Here is a 14,870-nt window from a genome sequence, read left to right on the forward strand (position 1 = left end):
CGTGGGGGGCCCCACTCGCATAATGACGTGTCGGAGCCCCGGCCAGTCTCCCCTCCGGAACGCGCTCGCTGCCACTTTTCCTGAAACCTGTCCGCGTTGGGTCTCTGCCCACGTGGGACGTACCAGGGTGCGTAACTTAAAGACACTAACGCTTTTCTAACACAGTGTTCAGAATCCCGCTCAGGATTCTCAGAGCACTGGGAACGCCCCTTACCTTGACCCACCCCTGCATCTGGTTCTCCCACATCCCCCAGGAGCAGAGGCGCGTCCCTGGGATCCGGCGGCAGAAGGACCAGCGTCCATGAAGAAGAAGCTTTACCAAATTCTTTGAACTTCCTCGCCCTGATCGGCGCTGTCTCGACACCCCCTGCCTGAATCTGGGAGGGTTTAGTCTGCTCTGGCCACTAAAATACGGCAGAAGGGATTTTTACAAGGCAAAGTCATAAAAGGCCAACCAGGTCCCAGCGGGTCCTCCTAGAAGGCCTGTCCCTAGACGCTTGTCCTCACACCCGGAGGCCCTGGATGAGAAGCACGGGTCCCTCGGAGGAATCCCAGCTGACTCAGCCCTTCAGCCTCCTCAGCCCGGGCTCCAAGCCTGAAAATCAACCCAGCGGTTCCAAGCCCAGCTGTCTGTGTCTTTCCAACGGAAGCACCGGATGTCACAGAGCAGGGAGGCGCTGTCCCCACAGAACCCCTGACCCACAGACTCCACGAGCATAAGATGTTTTGGGTTTATGGCCCCAGCAGGTCTGGAAGGGTTTATCACAAAACGAAGCCAGACTAAGGAGGGATAAGAGGTCCAGGAGGGAGCGGCTCCAGCCGTGGCCACGTGTGGACCGCAGGTAGAGAGCCAGACGTGGCTCCGGCGGCACAGGCTGGAGAGACAACCGGCAGGACCGGCCTTGGGTGTGTCTCTCAGTTCCCTTTGCACCTGGGACGGGCAAGGCTGACTTGATCCTGAGGCAAAATGCCGTTTCTCTGCCGTCTTCCGCCAGCAGCAAGACACCTTCTCTGCCCCACTTCTCCGCAGGAGCCAAATGCTCAAATAAAAATTTGATACAAACACCGTGCGTGTTCTGGATGCATGGGGTCCAGCCCAACGATTCCAAATCTTTCCTAAAAGGGCTTCTGATGATGGATCGTTACGGGGTCATAGTCCGAAATAGCCCTTTGCCAGCAAGAAACCTCTTTGAATGTTTTTGTCTTAAAAACTAGCATTCCGCACCATCTCGTATCCACTTTCGGTTTACCCTAAACTGTCTTAGATTTCCAGCCGAGAAGGGACACAGACGGTGCATGAGCGGGTGCTGTGTTTATCCCAGATGCCAGTAAGCCCCGGTCTGCCACCGCGTCCTGATGCAAGGGCCAGAAGGACAAGCGTGCAGACGCCTAATGCCCAAAGCCCTTCCAAAGAAAGCAAATTTCTAGGGGCTAACGGGGTTACTGAGCTTGGAGGGCCTTCAGAGGATGTTTATTAATGTCAACGTGGGTCTTTTTATTTTTAAAAATTTTTTAGTGTTTTCTTTTTTAATTTTATTTATTTATTTGAGAGAAAGAGAGCAGAGCAGCAGGAAGGGCAGAGTCGCCACCAGGTAAAGAGCCCAACTCAGGGCTCGGTCCTAAGCCCCCGAGGCTGCGACCCACACTGCCGTCGTCAGACGCTTAACCGACAGAGCTACCCCGGCGCCCCTTATGAACGTCCGCGTTAATCATAGATTCGTGTCATTGTTTCATTAGAGACTCACAGAAAACGAAGGGATCCTTGGCGAAAGGGAGATTCTGGAGAAAATCTCCAGGCAGGTGGAAACGATTGAAACGCGTGAGCTAAGACCATGTGTGGCATTTTCTGTGCGGTCCGGGATGGACGCTTTGTGCGCATCGAAATTTCTCCTCCGTGAAGACGGTGCCCCGGCCCTGTGCGTCTCGCTTCCTCAGGGGCGCTGCGGCGTTGGTCACCACCTCCCCGTCCTTCTCCAATCTTGTCCCTTCCCCGCCCCTCCAGGGCCCTGTCCTTGGGGGTCCGTCCCTCAGGCAAACCCGGACGATCATTCCGGAGAGCCACTTGGCCAGTCCGGCACGAGGACACGTGCGTAGACTTTCTGACCCAGAAATTTCCCTTCTAGACAATGTGTATTTAGACTCGCTCCGGTTCCTAGGATGACGGTACAAAGACGCTCCCGGCGGCGCTGCCGGCGGGAGCCGAAACAGAGCGGCCTAAAGCACCAGCCGCAGGAGGACGTGGGTAATACATCGTTACGCGAGAAAAACACCCGGGAGCAGCGTGGCTGCTGATAACTACAAACGGCGAGTGTGGACGGACGCGTGTTCATTTCCTCCGTGTGTCGTGTACAGCCGCGGGGGGAGCCGCCACGCCGCAACCTTGTTTTGCAAGTGAATGATGCGCCCCGGGGTGGTCCTGTAGCCTGCACGTGTGTGGACGTGCGCGTGTGACATGCTCCTCGGCGTGCCCCGTGCGTGAATTTATCCTAACACACAAGCTCCACGATGAGTACAAGTCCATCCTTTCCCACAAGCTTGTTAGGAGAAAGACGATTCACTCTGTCCCCGCACCCGGCACAGAGCCTGGCGCACCAGCCTGCAGCGTGTGAATGGGTTTCGGTGTCAATGTTCGCTGGCCCCGTTTTCCAGTTTCTTCCCATTCGCTCGATCTGAGAACCAAGCGTGCCCCAGGAAGAGGAAACAACCACGCAGTGTGTGACTTCCAGGCTTTCGCACACACACATTTATTCACGCTCAGTGTTCCAGGCTCAAGCTGTTTGGAAAAGCCGGCGGAACAAAGATAAACCACGATCCTTGCGGTAGGGCATGTCTAAGACTGTCCTGTGCGTTGATGTTCTCCGGGAGGTAGATAAAGCACCAGCGTCCTCTGAACCTTCCTCAGCATGAAGCCCTTTCAGAGGAATATTGACTTACGTGACGTCCAGAGGATCATCACTTTGCTAGGCGTCGCGTTAGAAAAATCACTGGAATAAAGAAATCCCGAGTCGGGGTCAGACAGTCTCCCTGAGAAGGAGTGAGGGTCAGATTCGCGGCTAAGACCCTCCGCTGTCCCGACTGGACGGCCAGGACGGGAAGGGAGAGAGGAGACGAGAAGTGGCCGAGAGAGCAAGACGCGCTTCCGGACGTGACGCCGTGGCGGGGGGGACCCCCCAGCTGGAGCACGTGGGGACCCGACAGGCTGTCAGTGAACGTCCCAAAGAGAAGGGGACGGCGGGCAGATTTCTGGGTTCTGTTTGAAACGCTCTTGATTTAGTCGGCAGAGCCCACAAACATAGAGCTTGTAAACTCCCCCGTAACTTGGATGAGCGGAAGTCCGAATTGGCCCGTATCTCGGCCTTGTTCCTTCTCCTCTAACACTGTCCGTTCCTCCAGCCAGACGGGGACCAGCGGACTGACAGGGACCGAGGCCAGACCACCATGAGGGAAAGGGGGAGAATTAAGACAGGCATCGGCCAATTTTTCAAGAAGTTTGAAGAAAATTACAACCTATCGGTTTTTAAAAACGATAAGTGACAAGAGAGCAGATGTCTATGATTAGTAGAAGAAAGAGGCTGACGAGTAACAGAGGAGGTAGGACGGAAGGAATAGGGTTCCTGAGAGAGTGAAGAAGGAAGTAGACGTCTGCACACACGCGGTAGGTGGTCCTTGGCCTGGTAGAGGGACCCCCTCCTCCACGGTGATGGGCAGGGAGGGCAAAACGAACACGAACGCAGGAGCCGGGGGTTGAAGAAGCGTCTTCCTGGGAGCTTCGTTTTCTTGGGGAAGGAGGAAGTGACGTTGTTTTTGGAAGAGCGGGGTTGACTCAGTCGTGGTGGCGAATCGGGAGGGGCCCTGACCCCTGGAAGAAGCCCTGAGCCAAGCAAGGGCCCACTGGGCTTGAAGGTTGTGCGTAGGTGAGGTCGCCCACGCCGGCCCCGTACCCGTGGAGGATTTTCTCTCACAGGGCCGCACATCCTGAAGTAGGAACAGCGATCATAAACAGCCATAAAGCAGATGGTCCAAGAGAGGAGAACCCGCGTGAGCTCTCGGGAGGGAGGCGCTCCCGAAGGAGACAGGAGGACGGCCGAGACGGGACCGAAGGCCGAGACGGAGGAAAGTCCCTGGCGTTGAAGCGGAGGCACCGCGACGTGAAAATGTTGACTGGTGACCCAAGGGCCGTCTTAGTTTCCTCACACGACACCGGGACTCAGGACAGACACGAGACTCGACCAGCCGCTAAGAAGCGAGTAAGGCACTGGAGAACCGTGGTGATCATCAGCAGTGAAGCATGTCATGGCGACTAGGAGGGGCTGGGGGTGATTTTTACACAGCTCTTAAGGGTTGGTGATGTGGAGGTGTCCCAACAGCCTCTTCAGGGGTAACACAGCCCTCCTCATCGCAGGGGTCCTGGAGGACCTCCCCAGTCTCCCAAGGCTGCACGCTCGCACATGTGCACGTGCACACACACACACACCTTACTCCACTGAGAATAGATCCTCTTCTCTGCGTTAAGTACTGAGTTCCCCATAAGACTCAGACCATAGAAAGGTTTCTATGAGACCGAAAACAACACCACTGATGCAGCCCAAGCCTTCCCAACCCCATGATGAGCCCATAGACGATCCATTGAGTTGACGGAGCTGCCCACAGCTGCCTCCCGCGAGGCACCAATCAATACGCACTCTCCCCTAAGACGTCCCTGGAGCCACTTCTTGGTGATGGGCATCCTGGGTATGGCCGATGAGTTGAGCGCTGCTGAGATCCAGCGAGGAGCAGCGGCCCCAGAGGTGCCATGGAATTCCCTAGACACCTTTTAGGGACCGTGCGGGGAGGATGAGGAGGAAAAGAAGGACCGGCAGCGGGGCGGCTCTGGCCGATTCCAGCCCAGCTAGGGAGGCCGTCTGAGTCAGCAGGCCACGGAGATGGAGGTCCTTCTGCCTCTCACCGTGCGGGACCTTAAGTCGTGGAGGAACTGATGGGTCCTGTTTATGTGGAGACTCTTTTTATAAGCTATTCAAAGCAAGGGTGGGAGGGAGAAATACGGAAAGAAAAATTCCCTTTGAATGTCCGTTGCTTTCAGAGTCCGCAATTTAATGAGTCATGTGTTCTGAGTCCTTGCTTTGCCTACACGTTTTCATTTCAAAATACTAAAAACACTTTGTTTGGAACATGGGCTATTTTTAGCTCATATATCAAGAGTGCACATTCCTTTCTCCCCATAGTAGAAAAGCCTCCTTCAGATTGGGTTGGGGCAGCACCACAGCGGTAGGGCTGTTGACTGAGCTGTCATCTGTTGAAACCACCTGGGTATCTCTCTACTCCTGGGGACTCCCTTCCGGCTGGTCTTCTGGGCCTACTGAGTATCCATGAGTCAGCTCTAGACCCAGTCCAAAGTCTGGACAAAAGAGGAAGGACGCCCCCCCCCCCTCCCGCCAGTTTTCCAGGCTGAGCAGTGAGCACCTTGGCTAGAGGAAGTCAGGTCTTCACAACCAGTGCCCTTACAGGCTCAAAGAAATGAAGTAGAAGTGAAGTAGAAGGTATGTCAAGAGAAAGTCTACCTACAACTTGGCAAAGACGGGATTAGAGAGTCTGCAGAATTCTTTTATAAATTGAAGGATGAGATCGGGGAGAAAACTGGGAGGTATAAAGGGGTACCCTACTTCCCCAGTCCCTGCCCTCCACATAGGATTTCTTTGCACACGGCACTGAGTGCCGCTAGCCAGCTTCATCTACCCCATCGCTTCGGTTCCATTAGTGACTTTTTGTTCTGTTAGTGAATTGTCTTCTCTGGGGACCACCTTCTTTTAAATGCTCTAGCTTAGAGCATTAACAGCAAGCACGTTACTATTAACTGCTTAACGGATGGGCGGCCAACTTCAAGAATGGTATACAAAAGCCAGTAGTACCTCACGGGGCTGTGTCGACAAGGTACCTACTTCTCTGGTCACTGCCCTGCTCTTCCACCCATGTATTTACAGCGGAAGCACCCAAGTGCTCACCCTCTGACTCTCCTCCCTCGGACTGCTGTCTTCATTGGGAGTGGGCAGCAAAGAACAGTGAGGGAGTTTGGAATTGAGACCACACCGACTCTCTGTCGAAGCTGGTTGCCAAAATTGGCAGCTATCTGGCAAGGATGATTTTCCTATGGACAGAGAGACTGGAGACATGCAGACGGGCCGCTGGAAGCAGCTTTCTTGGGTTTTCTGCATCACCCAGGCCTTCATTCCAGTCCTCTTTGAGGTCTTGGAGACTCGGAGGCAACCCCTCCACCGGCAACCCCTGCCCGAAGTCTTCCAAACACGTTCCTCTTCTCATTTAGGAGACTCTACCTCATTTCTGTTACTTGCAACCAAAATGGTATCAGGAGGTGTGAGAATGGCCTGGGGCAGGTACATGGGACACATGGAGAGATGCCTCCCTGCTTTATAATTCTGTCTACTCTGCCTGTATTAGGTGTGAGCACATGAGCCACCGCCCAGCACGCTTCAGGGTCTGGGGAGGGCCCGACACTCTGCAGGCCCCGATACGGTACTCTCTGAAGGAGGTTCGCAGCTCAGGAACAAAGGACAAGAGGACTATGTGCTCCACAAGTCACTGTGCCGGAGACGGACGTGAGGACATGTCCCCGCAGGCTGTGTGCCCTTCCCCTCCGTGCCCAGCCTTTGTGCCGAGACCGTGAGGGTGGAAGCCACTCCCGTGGCCCCATCTCAATCTTCTCTTTCTGCCCATTGCATAAGGAAATCTTTGAGAAATGTGTGGGTGTGCCCCCAAGGAAGGAGTATGTAAACGCATGTTTGTGGCGGTCGTGGGTGTGAATGCATGATGGGAACCATCCTGGAGCCGTAGAGGCCCTCAGCCTGGGGTCCAAAAAGAATGAATGCCACCCCCCAGGGAGAAGGCATGGGAGAAGCAGATTTGCTCTGCCTGGGCTACTGCTGCCCCTGGAGACAGGGGTACCCACGCTCTCGAATTCATGCCCATCACACGTCTGGCTAAAGAATTCTAAGTCCCAAAGCCACAGGAACAAATGAGGAAATATTTTTCGTGTCCGAATACGCTGAGCAGAAGTCTGACCCCGTCGGACGCCCTGGTGACGTCCTGGGCGACAGCTCTGGAGCCGTCAGGGTGGACAACGGTCCTCTCCCTCTGTAGCACCAGCCACACTTGCTATTTGCCACAGCCCACACAGGACATGCAGACGTGTGTCTCTGCCCCAGTCCTGACCCTTCCCCCAAAGTGCCCGCCCCCCACTTTCTCAGGGCAAGCACCCAGGAGTCTATCACGAATCCCAGTCTGAGCAAAGGCCAGCAAGGAAACTCACCCTTGGACTGGGTCATGCCTCCTCTCGGGCTCCTCTCCTAGAAGGGGTGAGCTGGGACGGGGAGGCCGGCCCGGACCGTCCTCCCACACCTCGCCAGCCCTCGCGAGCCGACCCTCCGAGCCTGCCCTTCAGCAGAACACGCCCTTGGCCAAGGGTCTTGTCAGCTCCCAGCTTTGATTTCCCAAACCACGAGTTGTGTTAGAGAAGGTTCTGGATAGAGTCTTACAGCATCGTGTGCTGGGCCCTGCCGTCGAGCCCCCGGCCCCAGGGACAAACTGCTGAAAATCAGGAGCTGCAGTCCCCTAAGATATTCCCACTTCCTTTTTATCCCCCGCAGCCCAACCATGAACTCGTGGCCCCCACCACTGCCACTTTTGGGCACTTCTGGCTGCTGGAGGCAGAGAGGGCCCAAGAGCCCATTCCAAAAAGCCTTCGGGGGACCATTTGCGGACATCTGATTGAATGACTCACCGCCGACCAACTCGACGACACCAGCATCACATAGATCACAGTCTCCCTCCCTACAAAACCACCCAGAGCTGACATTCCTCTTGAGTGTTTATATCCTGGAATGTCTCCAAGGAAAAGAAAAAGCAGAATCGAACCCCAGGAAACCTGTGGCTTGGAGCACATACAGCCCCTCGGCCCTGCACTGACCTCCTCACCTGTGAGTGCGGAGAGGCAGCTAGGCCGGTGGTCACAAAGGTACGTTTTGGATTCAGAGACATTTGGGTAGGAATCCTGGCTTGACCTTTGTCTGCGCCATCCGGAGCCAGTTGCTGAAAGTCTGGGGTTAACAATCCTCCTCTGGGGTTATCACGAGGATTCACGGAGATTGTCTTTGCCAGGCTTCCGCGCCCACCCAGCCCCAGGGTACGCACTCTATAAGGGACATCTGTTTCCGTTTGTCCTAACAAGCACCCTCCAAACTAATTGGTCCTGAGAAGGTCCGTTTTCAAACCCATCCCCTGCCCCATGCACACGTCTCAGATACAGTCAGTGGGAACCCGTCAGGCTCACGACGAACCGTTTGATCTCTGCACCAGTCGGGATACCCCTCCTCCCAGGACCCGGTACCCGGCTGGGACACCCCTCCTCCCAGGACCCCTCCCTGAGGGGTGAGGCGTCCTCTCCCTGCCCACAGGGGGACACTCGGCAGCAGCAAAGGCTCCCAGCCCCCGCACCACCCCCTACCTGCGGGCTGAAAACAATCAAGTCCTGAGCAAACACTCGAGAAAGCGCTTTTCCGAGGGGGTTTGGGGGAAGAAGACTTGCCAAGTGGGGAAGTCGGGGGCCTGGCTCCTCGGCGGCTCCTCTCCCCCTCCGGGGGCTCCTCCGCCCCCCTTTTCCTCATTCTCAGGCTTCCCCTCTCCGGGTTGCTCGGGCAGCCGCATCGGAGGTCCAGAGCGATGTTCTCAGAGAGGTTTGTGAGCCCATCAAGGGAACGCCGGCGGAGACGCACGCTCTGCAAGGAGTTGACAGAAACTTACTGCCGGCACCTGCTGGTGGGTTATTTACTCAAGTCAGCCGCCTCGGTGGTCCGCACCCTCCCTTCCGCGCTGAGACAGGACAGTGGCACAAGATGAGTCATAACAGTCGTGACAGATGTTTAGTTACGAACAAGGCCTCGGGGTCACCCGAGGGCATTACACAACCAACCGGTAATGTGCATTTGGAACCAACCTTAATATTGACAGGTACTTTTCCCTTCACGCTCCCAAGGGCTTTGCTGTAATAGAAGCCACGTGGAGAGCCACGGAACCTCCAGCACGACTGCACCTTGCGAGAAAGCCCAGCACCTGGCCCGCACGATCTGCTGCCTTGCCGTTGACATCAGCAGAGCCACAGAAACTAACGGGGCCAGAAGTTAGAAATAGCCGCCCCAGGGAGAGGATCCTTGCCAAGCCCGTGACGTTGCTCCCAGTCCCGGGTCAACGTCATCCCATCTTCCTTGGACAAAACAAGGGGCACCCAAGATTAGCATCCCCTCACCAGCTGCCGTCAGGCTTGCTCCCACGTGTACGGAGCCTCTGGGGTCCCTTCTGGCCTCACCTCTCCTCTTTCTCCAACACCGGGTTCATCCCTACTCGGCCTTTACATCTAGGCTCGGGTGAGGGCACCTGGCTGGGCCGAAGCCACCCTTCAGCGGTGCCCACTTCTGCGGTTGTCCAAATGCTTTCCCTCTTTCCTGGCAACACTGCGTTGAGAAAAGCTCCAGGCAGGGAGTCCTTCAGATGTACATTGTGTCCTGTGGGCCCACGCAGGGACAACCTTAAAATAACTGCTGTGAAACAAACACTTATTGAACGAACATTTAATCAATATTGGCTCTCTTTGGTTCCGTATTGAAGTTAAAAGGAAATTAAAACAAAGAGTCTCAAGAGATGCGAGGTACGGAGAGTTTGACTGGGAGAAACTTGGTGATGAACCAAGCAAGCTCTGGTCGCCCTGCACGAGCCCTTGTCTGAAAGAGCCGGCCCGGGGGGAGGTCTGCCCAGCGCAGCGGGCGCCGGCCTCTCCTGGCAAAGACAGATGAGTCTCCATTCCTCAGCCGGGCGCCTGCACAGCGCCTCCTGGGAAAGGCTCCCTGCTCTAGAGCAGCCTTCTGATTCTGCGAGAGCTGTCCCTCCAGGTCCGGGAAGCATCCCCTGCAGAAGCCAGCCCAGAGGCGATGAGGCTCAGAAAGTGCCTTTAAGAAACACAAAGCCTTGGGGCGCCTGGGTGGCTCAGTGGGTTAAGCTGCTGCCTTCGGCTCAGGTCATGATCTCAGGGTCCTGGGATCAAGTCCCGCATCGGGCTCTCTGCTCAGCAAGGAGCCTGCTTCCTCCTCTCTCTCTCTCTCTGTCTGCCTCTCTGCCTACTTGTGATCTCTCTCTGTCAAATAAATAAATAAAATCTTAAAAAAAAAAAAAAAAAGAAACACAAAGCCTTGAAGAGGTGTGTGTGGACGTTATCACTGTGGTAAAGGATGGTTTCAAATCTGTTGCATGGTAGGCATTGAGTGTGAGCCCCACCCCTGCTCTGTGAGACAGGCTCTGCCCTGTGCCCAAGGTAGGTCAGCTCCTGAAGGATGAACGCCAGGCCTGTTAACTGACTGCGCGCTTATGGGCTTGCATCTTCCGCCTGGACCGGAAACCTGCATAATCTAGGTCAGTCTAGACCATCTGGACGATGGTCTTTGGATCATCCTGACATAAGATCTTCGGTTCTCTGAGGGTTTGGGCATGTGGCTTGGACAGTCCCCCAAAATTGAGGCTCTATTTTGTGTGACTGGGCTGGAAATCCCCGAAGGTTGGGGCCGCGGAGACCCCCTACAAAGAGACATCCTCTAACGGTCTCTATGTGATCTCAGACCCACACCCAGCACCTATCCTCAAACCCACACACAACCAGGAGAACTCATCCCACAGCCACACGGCTGCACGCACTGCCCCATCGACACGGGCACCGAGATGCGCTCCCACACATACGCACACGACTCGGGTTCACACACACTAGAGCCCCCGCTTGCCCGCACGGGCTGCACACATGTCTAAAGTCTTTCCGTCACCTTCAGTTGTCATGTTAAGTTAAAAAGGAAAAACAAGTATCCTGGGTCATGACAGTAGAAACACAAAAGAAGAGTGACCTATTATTTTGGTGGCCATGAAAGGCCTAGCACCATCCACGCTGTAGCAAACACCGATTTCGAAAGAGAGCGACCACCCCCCATATACAAGAACTTCTGGATGTGTTGAGTCGTCTCCCTCCTCAGTCCCCCTCCAGGCAGAGTGGACACCAGGGCAGGGGCACCCTCCAGGGCTAGTCTGGCTGCCAAGACCACAATAAGGCCTGCCAGGAGCTCTCAGCAGAGGATGTCCACACTGACGGTCACAAGGGCATTAGAACCCATCCACTTAATTACTTGGAACTTGCTCACAGCTGGACAGGAGTCCTGGGCCCTGGGGATGGCAGCTTCCCATAAGGAACGATTTCTCCTGCTGCTCAGCTGGCCTCTGGTGCCCTTCCCTGCGGCACTCACGCTGTGCCAGAGAAACACAAAGCCAGGGGCTGGTGCCTCGGCCAGAAAGGGTTGGTCCAGCCAGAAGCCATCTCACCAGAATGCTCCTCTCCAGGTCATAGCTGGCCTGACACACCATGGGGGACACCAAGAGGCCCTCCACAGGCTGGGACTGATGGCCCAGGGCCAACTAATGAGACACTCTACGTTGGCATCTGCATAGAAGACGGACCCATGTCTTCCCATCTCGCTCGGAGCTTCTCAAAGACAAGAGCCACGCTGCGTGCCCTCCCAAGTCCCCAGTGGCCGTACGCACGCTGGGACCCACCGTAAGTACCTACTGAAAATAGCTCTTTGTTCCCAGGTTAACTGCTTACCTCACTTCCTCAAGAAAGTCCTCAGGACAATTAATTTCTAGAATGTCTCCTTCATGCCATTTGCCAGTTATCTTTATTATCACCCGAAAGGTCAGCCAGGAGCTGGGTTTTTGAGCCCAGGTTTGGAAGTTAGAGCTCTGGGCTCCTTCCTGACCCACATTCATGTCTTCTTCAGCTTTTCATGTCACCACCAATGACCCAGCTGACACAGCCACTTCCTTTAACACCCGAAGCGTTCCTGAGCACTGGTCCCTCACCGGGAGGCACTCTGGGCACTCACGGGCTCCGTCGGCTCCCTCTTTTACCAGCCCATGGTATGCAGGGACTGGGGGTCGTGATGTGTTTGAGAACACGGCTGAGCGCCTCCAACCATGCAGTTCAAGTCTTGGCTTTGCCGCTTGTGGGCCGTGTGGCTACGGACAGGTGTCTTGACCTCTCTGTGCTTCCCTTTCCCTCACCAGCAACATGGACCTCATGATAACAGCAGCTACTGCCTAGGGCTGTTGTAAGTGCCTGGCACGGGGTAAGCACACCACATGCCAGCCATCACGATTAATTCCTTCCCTTCACACCTCACAGACAGTGGCCGAACCACTCTGTTCAGGCGGGTGTTGGGCTGAACCCACAGTGGGACAGGGGTGACGGTGGCACAGAAGTGAACGCACCACAAGACGCAGTCTCACAGGACCCAGAATCAAGATGGGGCACAGACACAAGCCCAGGCCAAAGGAGGTTCTCTTGTCCCTCCGGTTCAAAGAACCAGGTTGTCCTAGAGAGTGTCTGGGAGGGAGGTGTGGACTCTGCCCTCCGGTCCCACCGTTTAGGAACATGGTGGGTCCCCATGCCTGCCTGGGGGGAAGGGAGAGACGGGGCTGGAGTCTGCATGGACGGGCCACCTTGTCATCCCAGCATCGAGGTCTCCTAGGATCTATTTGGGTACGTGGGTCACAGGCAAACTCAGTCCTTCGTGGATTTTGGTCCCTTTTGGGAATATCTAAAAATTGCAATACCTGTGGGAGTAAGGTGTGGCTGAGAATCTAGTGTTTACCACTGGAGTGTCCAAGCCTGCATCTGTTTGACATAAATAATTCATACGTGTGGGGCGAGTGGTTCTGTTCAGTTGCCAGGACAGCAAAATACTCCCAGACTGATGATCCAGACTGAGACCCACTTCAAGTGTCCACCAAGAATGCTCCCACCACTCTGACTGCCTCGGGCATCGAGTTAGAGCCTTTGCGTCTCGTAGCCCCAGCCCCAGGCACGTTATAATTGTGACTGTATGCTCCGTGATGTTTGCAGAGGGCTTTGCACATGGGTCTTTCTCTCAAAACCCTCCACACATGGGTCATCAAATTGATGCACAAATAAATTGTATTTTTATCGGAATACACTCCAGGTCCATCCCTGTTGTAACAAATGGCAGGATTGCCTTCCTTTTTGGCAGATTAATATTCCAATAACTCTGTGTGTGTGTGTGTGTGTGTGTGTGTGTGTGAGAGAGAGAGAGAGATGTGTATATGTATCACATTTTCTATTTTGACTCACCTGTTGATGGACACTGGGTTGTTCCCACATCTTGGCTACTGTGAATAACCCCACAACGAACATGAAAGTGTGAGTGTCTCTTTGATGGTGACTTATTTCCTTGAATACGCACCCAGAAGTGGGTTTCCTGCATCTTATGGAAATTCTATTTTTAACTGCTTGCGGAAGCGCCGTAACGTTTTCTACAGTGGTTGTACCAACTGACAATCTCTCCAAGAGTGACCCAGTGTTCCCTTACTGTAATCCTGTTTGGACGGTGCCTCTAATGAAGGGTTGAGTGGAGTGGGTCATGCCATGTGGTGGTTAGTGGGTACCATGGCTGAGAGCAAGAAGTCAGGGCATAGTTTGAGCTCCAACCAGCCCCAAAGCTAAGTGCTGTGTTTACCGGAACCCGTGAGCACTGGAGCTCCTTCGGCAGGAGAGATGTCGTCAGAGAGGAAAACGCTGCTCAAAGTGCTGCTGCACAACAAATCCGGACCATTGTGCTCGTGTTTATTGACTCTAAGACTGTCCTGCAGAAGTGACTGCTCACCGTCACTTAAAATATTTTAATACCAAGGAGTCTTCAAAAGCACAAATAAAAAAAAAGAATAAACTGCTGGTTTGCATGTAGGAAATGTCCACTGAGTGCCTGAAAAATACAAAAGCGCAGGCTAAACGCTCCCTTAAATGTACTGTAATAGTGAAAATTCACTTTCTACCCATTTCTATCCAAAATAGTTTGGATATATGGAAATAACATGTACACCCAGGCAGAGCGGAGATTCTAACCCAAGTCCAAAGCCGGGAACTGGTTCCTCAGAAGCACCTGTGGGATCATTCTGCAAGTACTAGTCCTCCAGGGATTGGATGTCTCGACATGGCCTGGCTCAGAGCCGCACAAGCAAAGCAGCCTAAACTCCAGTCCCTCCAAATGAAAGCCGGGAACTATCAAGGGCTCTGAGCAGTTAAACTGGAGGTGGAAAACCACAGTAAAGTAGGAAACTGGATATTTCCTTGTGTCCACATCTGTTCAAAAGTCAGCATCCAGCCCCTTACTTACGGGCTAAAGTCTCGATCACCACGACTGTTCACTGCTGCGGTCCCCGCTACTATTAATACCGTGCTGTGGGCATTAACGGACAGGAATAGACAAGCAGTGTGAGGCTCAGCATTGGGAAGGAAGAAACAAAATAAAACCATCCTCGCTCTTTAGAGAGGACATAATTATACATTTGAAACCCCAAAAGAATCCTCGATAATTAATTACAGAGATGGGGAAGCCAGGTTAAAAAGGAGGGGACAGGACGGGGCCCCTTTCTTAGCTTTCTTGGCTGAGTAAGATGGTGCAAGAGAGTTTCTGCCACCCTTGCTACGATCATTGACATGGTAGTTGGGCCTGTCCCTGCAGATGTGCTCAGGGCTTGGCGCTAGTAGACACCCCGTAAATTCTTGTTGAATGAATGTCGGCTGCCGTTAAGTCAGCTGTCTATGGGGCGTGCTGGGGGGCAGCCCCCATGATCTGCCTCCACGCAGACTGATCTCACAGAAGCTCACCGCAGTGGCCAGAGTTTCCGCAGTTACAGACACTCCTTCGGTCCGTGACCTTGATACGTGAATTGGTCTTAAATATAGGGTCTACATGCAG

General features: G+C 54.3%; 1 protein-coding gene across 4 annotated transcripts in view; it reads right to left on the reverse strand.

The window, feature by feature from the left end:
* The window catches only part of CALN1 (calneuron 1), a 492,584-nt gene that overhangs the window by 446,432 nt on the left and 31,282 nt on the right, over positions 1-14,870 (reverse strand). For 2 of the 4 annotated variants that reach the window (XM_032328183.1, XM_032328182.1), the window contains exon 2: positions 8,597-8,786. The exons of the other annotated variants lie outside the window; for them this stretch is intronic. In XM_032328183.1, coding sequence (XP_032184074.1) covers positions 8,597-8,715 — 119 coding nt within the window. In that variant the 5' untranslated portion in view covers positions 8,716-8,786. The remainder of the gene's footprint in view (positions 1-8,596; positions 8,787-14,870) is intronic. 4 annotated transcript variants of the gene reach the window in all.

The sequence above is a fragment of the Mustela erminea genome, chromosome 20 (assembly GCF_009829155.1).
Source record: "Mustela erminea isolate mMusErm1 chromosome 20, mMusErm1.Pri, whole genome shotgun sequence".
Lineage (NCBI taxonomy): Eukaryota > Metazoa > Chordata > Mammalia > Carnivora > Mustelidae > Mustela > Mustela erminea.